At 42.7% G+C, this 12532-nt stretch overlaps 1 protein-coding gene across 3 annotated transcripts in view; it reads right to left on the minus strand.

Annotated features, from left to right (window-relative positions):
* Window positions 1-11292, minus strand: part of dennd5b (DENN/MADD domain containing 5B) — a 78192-nt gene extending 66900 nt beyond the window's left edge. For 2 of the 3 annotated variants that reach the window (XM_042403126.1, XM_042403127.1), the window contains exon 1: window positions 10533-11292. In XM_042403126.1, coding sequence (XP_042259060.1) covers window positions 10533-10641 — 109 coding nt within the window. In that variant the 5' untranslated portion in view covers window positions 10642-11292. The remainder of the gene's footprint in view (window positions 1-10532) is intronic. The other variant, XM_042403125.1, reaches the window with a different exon arrangement.
* Between the last annotated feature and the right edge of the window lie 1240 nt (window positions 11293-12532).

Below are 12532 nucleotides of genomic sequence, written 5' to 3' on the forward strand. Positions count from 1 at the left end.
ATTTTCCATAACTGAGCCTGTGAATGCTTATATAAAGCATATATGCATGAGAGTTCAGATCTCCCACACACAGCTGCACCATTGTGAAAAATGACCACAGCAATCTCTGACACACTACTGCTTATTATTAGCCTGAAGAGCAATTATATAATAAATAAATACATTTCAGCCTGTGTTTATGAATCCTAATGCAGTGTTTGTGTGTGTGTGTGTGTGTGTGTCCAGCGTGTCTCAGTGAGGTGATGGACTGTTAGTAGGCAGCGGGGGCCCCTGTAATCTCTCATAAGTTGCCTTAGTTACCGCTACGCAGCCTATCAGAGTTATGTAAGGAGATTTACAGCGTGCCTGACATAACAGGGCACTCCACGCTGTTACAATGAGGAGGTTTGTTTGTGCTGATGCTGCCTGTGTGTCCCTGGAGACTCAGAGGTATTATATTTGTGGGCATTACATTTCAGCAATCAATGAAAATGAATGCAGGCTCATTAATCATCAGCCGTTTCCGTTTTGGGTTAGAATTTGCTGGGCTTTTTGTTCACTCACAGCCTCTCACATGCTTCTGAGAGCATCAGAATGCTTTAAGTTTGTCTTTTATGAAACGTTTGTTAGAATTTTTTTCTCTCTCTCTCTCTCTGTAAGAGACCTTGTTGTTCAGTGTCGGCTTGGTCTGGGTTCAGACGCTCACATATAAAAACACACACACAGAGCACAGCATGTACCGTAACACACACACACTATCTACTATTGATTCCTCAGAGTAAACAAAGCAACTGAAACATCAGTCGATCTTTGTACTGAGGGAAGGATCGACTGCTAACCCTGCTTTCAAAACATCAAAAAATATCCTCATATTTACTGAGAATACAGCAAAATGCACCAATCAGGCCAGTGAATAAAACACATATCTGGTAAATTCAGCCTTTATGTTAAGTATGGCTGAGTATCAGACCTTTGCTTTATGCTTTTTAATACCAGCTGAAACATGTACGCACATACGTCTTTCTCATTTTTCCTTTTCCTTGCTTCACATATGTAGGCTGCTACTTTGGAGACCTGTTTGAGCAGCATACTGCAGCGGTTGAGAGTACGTTTCTTAACTGTGGCAAACAATCACTTCTGTCATACTGACATCCTCTCACTGACCCTCAGAGACGTGTGTCCACGCCGCAGAGGTAAAGAGCATCCTGTGGTCTGCTGCCTCTTTTGTTCAGCTGAGAGGAGGAAACTACAGAGACGGGCCCCGAGACTCCACAGGTAGCCGACCTCGGTACAAAGAACTCCTGATGAAGGACGACCATTATGTTTCATGTACGGCTGCCTTTCAATACATTGCCAAGGTTACCGTGCGCACTGCGAGTGATGTATGAGACGTGTATGAGATGTTGGCTGAGGCGAGCGCGGAGCTGAACGATGTGAAATTGCCCAACAATCCGCGAGAGCAAGGACGCAGTAAATGAGTCCGGTGTGTCCCAGCTTTTTAAAAGGGAACATAATAGAGTGTCTTCTCTAGTTTGTCCCTGTGCTGAGGAAGACTTCTGTAGCTGCTTATTTTCACACAGCAGAAGCTTTCTGGCATGCTGCATGTGCACAGAGACACACAATGATGCCTTTAAAATGTTTTCCCGGTGTTATATGTTGCCTTACAGTTAAAAGGGAAACACATTTCTGAGCTTATTACACCGTTTTAGCTGAGAAACACTGAACAATACAAGCCAGAAGGAAAACGTCAGTGACATTTTCATATAAACCTTCAAGTGTCTGCAGGACATGATGTGACATTCTGAGATAGCACCACAAGGAACCAACAGGCCCTGCTACGTACAGTGCACGTGTTGGCGTTGTGATCGCCGGACAGAAACGCCGCCGTATATTGACTTTTTAAGTTTTAAGCCACATTTTTATGACTTTTAAGACGTTCGTTGTTGTTTTTAACTGTGTCTTTTAACTGGATGAAAGATTTTAGTCATCAGTGGCAGTCTGGGAAGAAATTCATTACTACTGATTCCTGCTGTCTTGGACTTTAGATAGAGTGACTGCTGCGGTGTGATTAACTTACACAACTTTTAAAGAGACTATTGGGATTATTACACCAAATACAGTGTGATACTGGCATGCTGCCACTTATCTCTCTGCCTGGGTGTGCTAGCTGTCTCTCTCTTAGCCAGAAAATCACCGAAGTGGACCAAAGAATATCCACCTTTTATCGGATAAAGAAGGCAAACGGCTAGTCCAATCCCTGGTTAGCATCGACCCTGCTGTTTCTATTTCTTGACTGCGTTGTGTTGTTTGTGTAAAGTGATATACAAATCTTGTGTACAGTCTGCAGATACTGACAAACATACTTGCAGTTTCTTATCTGTCGTTAAAAACAGAACTTAGTTGACTACTGTAACATAGACGTGCTAAATCAAGCCTTCAAGTGTGGCTGTTCAGAGCAGCTATAAACTCTTTTGCCTTTAGACGTGGTCAGATGACGCGTCATATAAACTAGTTTCAAACTCCCGGCCTTCAGCAGCACAATGAAGAAGACCCTGAATCTCTTTGTAATAGAAGTGAGAAAAAAAAAACAAGCCAAAGAACAGTGAAATTGAGTTTCCATGGTCATGTCCAGTGGGCCCCTCTAAGAATCCAAAACAAAACCCCCCCCAAAGCTCCCCCTGGTTCTTTTGTCCCCTCACTCTCCCACAGAGAGAGAACATATGGAGCTCAGGGTCAGGGGTCACTCCGAGGGAGGGGCTGTGAAATGGCAGCTCACGCCTCCCGGCATCCACTGCTCACTTTGCCGTTGGGAGACGGAGAAGCGTTATCAGTGGGACGTGACCAGTCGGCAACGGCTAGCAGCGTCCCTCCGAGGTCGGTGGGTCCCGCTGAATCCCAGGATGATCCATCATCATCAGCCGTCACTGCTCCCCGTTCTCACCCCCCCTACCCCCCACCCCCAACCCTTGACCTTTGACTAGCAGCACATGGCGGCCTCTCTTATACTGTATGGATCTAGGATGAGACTGCACCTTGAGACTCAGCATCTTGTCAGGCGGACAACGGGCAGGTTCAGGGCTCTGTCAGGACCTTCAACATCAACCTACAACATGCACTCCAAGCAACTAAAGTCTTTTGTTAGTTCTCAGTTGGGCAAGTTGCTGCTGCCTGCCCATCTTCACAGCTGCACATTTAGCTTTGCTGTTCTTACTTTTTATTACCGCTTTCCTCCATTGTTTCTGCAGCAAATGCTTGTGTTCACTACTGGTCACACCCACAGCTAAAAGTACACCCCAACATTATTTAACTGGCAATTATAGTCAAATAAGGACGGACTTACAGCCTCAGAAACTCCTTCCCCTCACAACTCTGAATCGAAGGGGATCTTTGTCCAGCAATTTTGTAACTTTCCGAAACAGACAATGTCACAATCACACCAGTGTTATAGGTAAGCAAGTAACTTCACACAACTACTTCCATCACTTTGTGTGAACAATCAAGTGCAACACCATGGCTGCCTTTAAAAAAGAGACTGTCTGAAAGTCTGCACCATTATCCCTGCTTCAACACATCAAGACTAAAAAGACATGGCAGGCTTTTTGCCCCATTTGGAACAAGTATAAAAGCTATTTGTATGAGCAACACTCCAAAACACAAAGATATTCCATTTATAATCATATTAAAAAAAAAAGAGAAAGGCAGATGTTTACTGTTGCAGATTAATATTTCAATGCATTTGTTTTTTTCTTTGAAATGTGGAGACATGAAGTTAATATAAAGCATTAACAGTGTTCTTAATCACAAAATCTTCGACTCGTCCGGTGAGGCTAAAACATCAAAACCCATTAACAAAACTAACTAACAGTAAGAGAAAAGACAAGAGGAAGCCGCTGGTCAAACATTGCAGGAGGCAGAAGAGTGGAGTCGTGGTTATGAGCATGAACGTGTGTGTGTGTGTGTGTGTGTTTTTGTGTGGAGACAGTGGTGAGGCCTGGCCGTGTGTTACATTACAGCGATGCATTCAGTGTAGCCTGGGGGAACTGTCCGAATGGATTACTCTAACAGGCTTAACAGCAGCCCGGCTGGGCTAACAGAGCACGAGGCAACAAGCGGGGGGGACAAAACCACGGAGAGATGGACAGAATCACTGCAGGGGGATGAGAGGAGGAAGGAACTGATGAGCCGTGAAAGAAAGGAAGAGTAAAAAGGGAAAGATGCTGGAATCTTGTGGTGAAAACAAACAGGATAAAACTGAATTCAAGAAAGATGAAACTAAGAAAGAGTTCACAATATTGTCACTATGATTGCAGAATGAGTAAACAGGAGATCATTAACTTCATCCTTTTTATAGCGCTATTAACATTACACTGCCATGTATTACAATCTGACTGCTGCCCAGGCATACCAGGCATAAGTCAACAGGGGCATGTGTCAGTGATGTTAGCCCCTGTCAACATTTGCATACATCAGTGCGCAGCGTTAGCGTGCAGCCTTTGTGCTGACTGACTCCCAGGCTGGTGTGTGTGTGTGCGGACAGATGGCCCGGGCCAGAGGGGAGCTTTAGCTGTTCAAATCCCTTTGTGTCCTGCTGCAGCTTGAGGACGCTCCCACCTCGGCGCCGTCCTACACACCTCTGTGGACATATTCAAAGCCGCGCCAGCAACAATGGCAGCGAGGGAGCTCTTTGAAGAAACTGAATATTAAAATGGACAGAAACAGGCTTAGACTGGCCCAGCGGAGCAGTAAGTCCTCCCAGGGGGAGATCAAACATCCTGCAACGGTTTACATTAAGCTTCATACAGGTGTGTTCTGAGGTTTTATCGTGTTCATCTCACAACAACAGCAGACGGACTGTGAGACAGGTCAAGTGTAGTTACCTCGTTACATAAATGTGATGACGGGTAATGTTGTTACGTGTCACACATCTGAACTAAAAGCTGTCAGATATACTTAAAGGCTGCAGCAGCATAAAGTAAATCACGATCATACTGTTTGTCTTACTGTAATAAAGTTATCACTCAGTTATCAATTATGCTCAAAGAAAATCAAATGAAGTAGTCACACTGAGAAATACTGTTAATGAGCCAATTTTAAAGTTGTTGAGGAGATTCTATTAAAAAAATCACATCATGGTGCAGGATAGAAGGGTTTAACTTTTACAACTACAATAATCAGAAGACAAGGACTCCCTCCATATTATCAACTCTAATCCAACAATTCAGCTACATAGATAAAATTGTGAATATCCAGCAAAATATTTTAGAATATTTCTCTTTTTGTTACTTTACTTCCACCACAGCTCAACAGGGAAACACTGTCTGAGGAAACATAAAGAGGGAATCTGATGCTAAAAAGACTGTAAATGTGTCAGATATCCACTTGATATGACTAACTCAGACTGATGAAGCTGAATACAAGCTTCACCTGACTGTTGTTTTAAGACACACTTCAAAAATAATGAACCTGTCCTTTAAAGCTTCAACAACAAAATATCTTTAAAAATCCATCAGTGATGCAGCCCCATGAGAGAGCTGATGACAGTTTTCTTTCATCATATCACTCTCCAACCCACCACTGTTCTCCAGCAGTGATACCAGATACCAAATGACTCTTTCCAGAAATGTCCCCTCATGTCTGAATAAAGCTATAAGGAACATTTATATAATCTATGTCTGTATGACAGAAAGCCAGTTTGTCAGATATAGTAGATGAAGTCATTAGCTGTGTGTGACCAAGTCACAACCATCGGGATTCAGTATCTTGCACAAGGACACTTCAACATGCAGACAGGAGGAGTCGGGGATTGACCCACTCTACTTCCTGAGCTCCAGCTGCCCCACAAGGTACCTGAGCTACCTAAAGACAGCCTAAAGCCTTCAGGTAGCTGCCACAAAAAGCAGAATTCACAAGCTGAACTCACACAAATAATATAAAAAACCAGCTAAATATAGTCTATTGAATATAATCTGGATTTTTTTTAGCCAAGATCATGTTCATATCATACAAACTTCCAGCTAGAGTTTAAATCAAACCTTTAAATCCCACTTCACACAGCAACAAGTGAAGCAAAGGTAGTATTTGATATAATCTGCTAAGAGTTGCCTGAAGTACAGCTGTTAGGAGAGACGTTCACCTTCAAATAGTCATGTTGAGACTTGTAGACAGAGAGGAAACCTTCACCGCTCTAAACGGGGTTGACGGCTCCTGGCTAGGAAACAGAGGTGGTTGTAAATCGAGGTGGTGTTAATGCATTCACTAACCTGTGTTAGCGCTCTACATATACAACAGCCTGTCTGATGCAGTGTGAGAGAAGCAGGGGAGAGCAGTGGGTGACACTCAGGTGTGAGGAGTGGGGAAAGTGTGAAGGATGGAGACACAGGAGGGGACATGAAAGGAGAGGAGAGGAAGGAGAGGAGGAGGAGGAGGAGGAGGAGGTCTGGTGCTGCTGGAGCCGAAAAAGATCGGCAAGCTCTCTTAAGTCTCGACTTTTCAAGCAGGATATGAATTACCAAGAGAATTGAACACCTGAGAACAGAAACTGAGCATCTTGCAGGTCGTCATCACCGCAGTTTCCACTGTGTGTGTCTGTGTGTGTGCGTGTGACAGCACATCTGTGTGTATTCATGCGTGTACATCAGTAATGATACATGCAAACAAGCCTGAACGCTCTTGTTTCACCCCACCCTATCACAGTCACTGCTATCAGCAGGTCTTTCAGAGCTACTATCTGTTTGTGTAGATAAATCTACAGTATTATATAATCTTAAAGCAATACAGGATTGTACTTCCATAAAGTTGTGGGTGTTACGAGAGAGAGAGAGATTAAAAAAAAAGGCAAAACTGATGCAGAAGTACTCTAAATTGACAAGAAGAAAAACACAGGTTGTTGTTGAACAATCCTGCTCATTAATGTAATAATGATAAAGCCCGGTTGAACGTCTGCTATGCAACTGTTGACCATTCCAGCGGCTACATTTCATGCTGGGCTGAACGACCAGCAGGCGTAGAAGGTGGCAAAGCTGTACACATGTCACACTGTAGCAGCGTTGACCTCATACAACTGGCACGCCACACACACAACCCCCCCCTCCCCAAATTAGCTCTTCGCTCCTCTTACCTTTCAACTCCACAATGCTGCCGACCCAAAATGCATCTGGTGTTAGAATGCGGGAACTATTTCAGGCTCTGTATGCCAGCCAGGGTGTATTTATACTGCTGAGACTAACTGGCATGGTATGGGGTGGGTGTCTGGACTGGAATTAAACCAGCTAATTAGCATTCCAGCCTGGACCAAGTAGCTAAGGATCTATAACTGGGTGTGATTTGAGATATAAGGAGTTAGATATGATCGTATGGAGAGTACAGTAGACTCACACACACACAGAGAAGATACTGTAAACCATGATGGAGCCCGAGGCAGGTCTACAGGAAGTCTGGCCCTCTGACTAGAACAATGGGCCAAGGGAAATAAGGCCACTGCCACACAAAGACAAGGGAGGAGGGGAATCACAGCCTAAAATAAGCAAAGGCATGGAACACTGCCTAATGTGGGTCACTGCAATTACAGCTGCCTCCAACTCAGGGTACAAGATCATGAGGGGGGTGCTGAGATGTAGCCTGGTGCTTCACAAAAAAAAAAAAAAAGGAGGTTTATGGAGCGCCAAAGGCAACATGTTGACATCAATCATGGCAGCATTAGTGTCGCCCGGATGATGGTGCGTCAAAGGGGGAGGACAGCAACAGGCCTGATCAGAATTGTAAATGATCTCCAATGAAGTGAAGGGTGGAGGTAAACTGAGGGATGGGGATGGGTGGCTTTGGGGGTGAATGAAGCAGAGGGGGATGTGACGCTCTGCTAATGCTTAATTTATGATCACTTCAAGTCAGATTTTAGACTAAAACTGAAGTGTTGATATCCAAACTCACATTCATCTCTCAGTATACGGATCAGCCTGTGTGACGTTTACTGTTATTCTGTCGCGTGTCGCTGAAGATGACAACTGGCCTCACATGTAACACACACCGGCACCGTTCCATTGCATCAGTTGACGTCCAAACAGCGGTCACACGAGCTGCTTTCATGCAATGGAAACAGGATAGTGGCGTCTTGACGCCGCTGTTGATGTGTGGGCTTATGTAGAAAACAATGGGTGCAGGTGTTTCAATGTGCATCAATGCTGGAACATTCTTCTCTAGGCTGAACAACAACCCAAGTGTAAAAAATGACAGATCACCATTTTATGATGTAACCCCCTGTTAAACAGCATATTGTTGTTCTGTTTTTGTACAGACTAAACAAAGGAGACATGTGATAATTAGTGTGTTTTAGAGGTGCTGGAAGGTAGATGTTGTTGCTATTTGACAGAGCTGGGCTAGCTGTTTCCCCTTGTTTCCAGTCTTTGTGCTATGCTAAGCTAACCAGCTGCTGGATGTAGGCTTATATTTAAATAAGGAAGACATGAGTGGTATCAATCTTATCTAACTCTCTGCAAGAAAGCAAATAAACGTATTTCCATAATCAAATCAATCCAGTTGAACCTCATTCAATGAAAGGACGTAAAACAACGATTCGGATCATCTCTTTTCATCTTCACAGAACATTCACAGACTCAGGATGGAGGACGAAGAACAACAAGTGAGTTTGTGTTAAATAGCCTAAATGCTAAAAGAAAAATAATTGTAATCTTCACAGGTGGCGGCTTTGTGATATAAACCCATACAAGCAGCTGATCATATGTGGGGAGACGAGCTCCCAGCCCCCTTGAAGATGTGATCTCATCAGTTACAACGGTAATGACATCATCAACCCCAGCTCCCTCAAACATTTGTTTGATGGTTACTGAACATTATTTGGATTGTTTTGATATTTCAATCACTAGCAGCACTATCTGAACCCTGAATCACAGAAGAAAGCTGTCAGTTCAACCCTGTTACCCTGACTGTTAACTTGTCCCATAGTTAAACTACACATACACGCACACCAGATGCTCGGAGATTTGGGCTGAGTGGTGTTAGCAGACCAGACAGCGGGGCATATGGACTCAGTATGGTGGAAGCTTATCAGTGTCGCCTCAGAGACCTGCTGTAGCCTGAGGGCAACAAATACACACACACACACATACCTTTCCCACTAAACCATCAGGACACTTAAACATAAAGTCTCACACACAAAGTGACCAACTCAAAAACACAAAAAACATGTCACTATTTGCTAGTTCCAGCTTCTCAAATGTGAGGATTTTAAGGTTTTTTTTGTCTACTGTGATGGTCTGCTGAATATCTTTGGGTTTTGGACTGATGGTCGAATCAACAAAGACATCATGTTGAGCTGTTGGAAATTATAAAACAGTATTTTTCACTGTTTTCTTACATTTTATAGTCAAGATGATTTATAACAAAAACATCCAGCATAAAAGTCCACGTGATATCAGTCAGGAGCTTTGACAGGACAAAAATGTGCAATCACAGCTCACCTCAAACACACAGACTTTACAATTCTGAACTTTGGTCCAGAGACTCTGCTACAGAGACATATGTTACCAATCTAACTGTGATGCAATAACTCAGCAGTAACACAGCATGCTGCTAGAACCACATCCAGAAGGTAATACTCGTCAAAAAAGTGACTCCACTCTGTGATAATGTGCTGACTACAGTGTTACTGGATAGGAACACAGTAAGTGAGCCAGTCTGAGTCCAAGCAGGTAGAAAGAAATTAGGAACTCTTTGTTTGCTCACTTTTATTAACAACACTTGAACTAAACACAATGTACAAGTAAACATGTGTGAAGTATACAGGTGCATGTCTGATATTATGAATTACCGTTCAATGTGAAACACACAAAGTGTACCAATATCACCCATGACGGTCTAATTTGCTCTCAAAATAAATTTAAATTGATTTTCAAATGGCTGAGTTTTCTACATTAGACTGTATTTGTGTGCATTGGTGTCAACTTGCGTTTACTGGAAAACACAGTGAGTAAAAACTACAGTGCAGTTATGAAATGTAGTTTCAGACTGACGGGGTCAGGGCAGTACAGCACAGCACAGGAAGCTTAAATCTGATAATAACATTTAGAAATGATACCGGTGATTTTTCACTCTGTTCACACACACAAGAGGCTCGTCTACTTTAAATGAGTCCATCTCTTTGGACAGAGGTGCTGCCGAGACTCCACAAATGTCAACAAACAGGCTGACACAATGCTGCTGTGTCCCTTCATCCCGTTATTTAGCTTCATATGTTTATTTACACTAGCAGCTATAAGGAAACCATAAGCCATTTTTGAGCTATTTGGAGATTCATGCTGTGTTTGTGGCACTTGTAGACTGAATAAAAGGATTTAAAGCTGTCACTTTAGCTTGCTGTACTCAATGTGTGGTGTAAATCACAATAAGTCTGCCACTGAATAGAAGTAGTAAGAGAAGGGATATTTTTAGTCAAAAATATTCCTAAAAGTTGTTAAGCTAGGTGAGCGTTGTGTTTTCTTAAATCACGCAAAGATTCGTAAAACCAACAAGATACCATAAAAGAGACAGAAAGCTCATACCTGCCAACTCGTCCGGTTCCAGTCCAGTTTCTGTGTCTATCCCACAAATAACAAAGTAGTGGGCGAAGCGGCAGGGCGCCGCGCCGGACACCGCGGAGCTGCCACTCATCCCGGCTTCGTGGTGCAGCGTTGTCCGCTCCTAGTTCTCCAACCGACACATCTCCAGTGGGAAAGAAGGGAAAACGCGGGATAAAATACTCGACTCAGGGAAAACTGCGTTTCTGCTCTGTGTCGGTTCCAAATGTAAGTAAAGGCTTCGTGGTTTACAGAAGTTGCTTTTGATAGGTGTTCCTGTCGTAGTTCGTCCTTCGTGAACAGTGTGTGCGGAGCTTCCCGACACACTGCTGACTGCTGGAGGGGAGAGCTCTGTGCGCCTCCGCCTCGGTGGAGCTCGGAGGAGTCGCCTGGTAGGGCGGGACGTTCAAATCTAGTTCTTCATTCAGTCCATTCAGCTTGTTCACTAATAAAGAGAGGGCCAATTATATCTCTTTTTGTAATAATATACGCGAACAAAAAGAGGTAGAAATGACTCACCGCTGCCCATTCTCTTAATGACGGAGTCACGTTGCGGCTATATTAAAGTGCTTCGCTGTTTTACATGGTGCTACCCTTACGGGACTTCATCGGTTTGCAGGAGTGGAGTGGGGGTTGTAATGCAGTGCCCTGTGAGTTGGAGGTTCTGTATGGGAGCCCTTCTAGTGAATTAAAAAAAGGAAAAAAGAATGCAATCTAGGGTCCCCCTAAATATTAAGGGAGAACGGGGTAAATAGAGCCAGTGGGTAAAATGAGCCACCCACTTTATCTAGGTAACATAAACAAAAGTAATCACGTGACCACAAATTAAAGTAGCCCATAGTTCACATTACTCAATCCATTTTGGACTCGGGCACATGGAGAGAGTGGTCAGCAAACCAGAGCAAAATAAAAAAAAATCATGCCAAGTGAATTCATCATGTTACTAAAGTTATTGTCTTGTATCTTAATTAAAATAGATAAGTTTTGGACATTATTACATGTTAATTTAAGTCAGTGTAAGCTACAAAACAAGGTCATAAACTTAAAATTGTGGATCTGAGCCACTGTGTGAAACAGTTTTGTCAAAATGGAGGTTGTGGGGTGAAACATGTCAGAGATGTTGGGGCAAGTTGAGTCAATGGTTCAATTTACCCCCAAAAATTATTTTCTGATATTCTAGAGACTAGAGACACTGTCGACTAATGTTAAGTTTAAGCCACACACAACAGCATAACAGAGCCACCAGACTCCCTCACTGTAGGGGTCAAGCATTCAGACCTGTACTGGTTTTTCTTTTAATTTGTCACCTGTCTGTATACAAAAAAAGCATATTTACACACATATTCTTTCTGTAGCTAAAAAACAAAGATCACAGTTTAATCTTTACTGAAAATGTTTAGGTAACATGTTGAACAACAGGACACAAATATATCATTTTACTTAAAGTTTGAGTTTTTGCCTTTGTTAAATTGATGGCATTAATAAAGTTTAAAATTATCTCAAAATTGTTTGATTTCGTGTCATTTTTATATCCGTATTTAATGGTAGCACTATTTATCCTCAGAGTGCTCAATTTACCCCATCCCCATGCTCATTTTACTCCTGCCTTGGGGTAAGTTGTGCCATAGGACTAACTTTTTTTTGACGGGTCATTGTTCTAAAACCATAATAATTAGATAACTTGTTTTAATTTCCATGGGTACACAATTACCTGAGATATATATAGTAACTATTATTTGTAACTACTATTATTATTTAAACAAATACCCTTTTATTTTGCAGTAAAATCATCAAAAGTAAAAAGTGGCTCACGTTACCCCGTTCTCCCCTACATACTGAAGAGCAGAATTAGGTGAGAATTAGAATTAGGGTTCAATGAAAAATACTGTGCCCAATAAGATGCCCTTACAATGGAGTAGACTGACCATTATGGTAGAAATGAATGTTTCCTTTATGTAGGCTGACCATTAGGAAAATAAAGCACC

Source organism: Thunnus maccoyii, chromosome 23 (assembly GCF_910596095.1).
Source record: "Thunnus maccoyii chromosome 23, fThuMac1.1, whole genome shotgun sequence".
NCBI lineage: Eukaryota > Metazoa > Chordata > Actinopteri > Scombriformes > Scombridae > Thunnus > Thunnus maccoyii.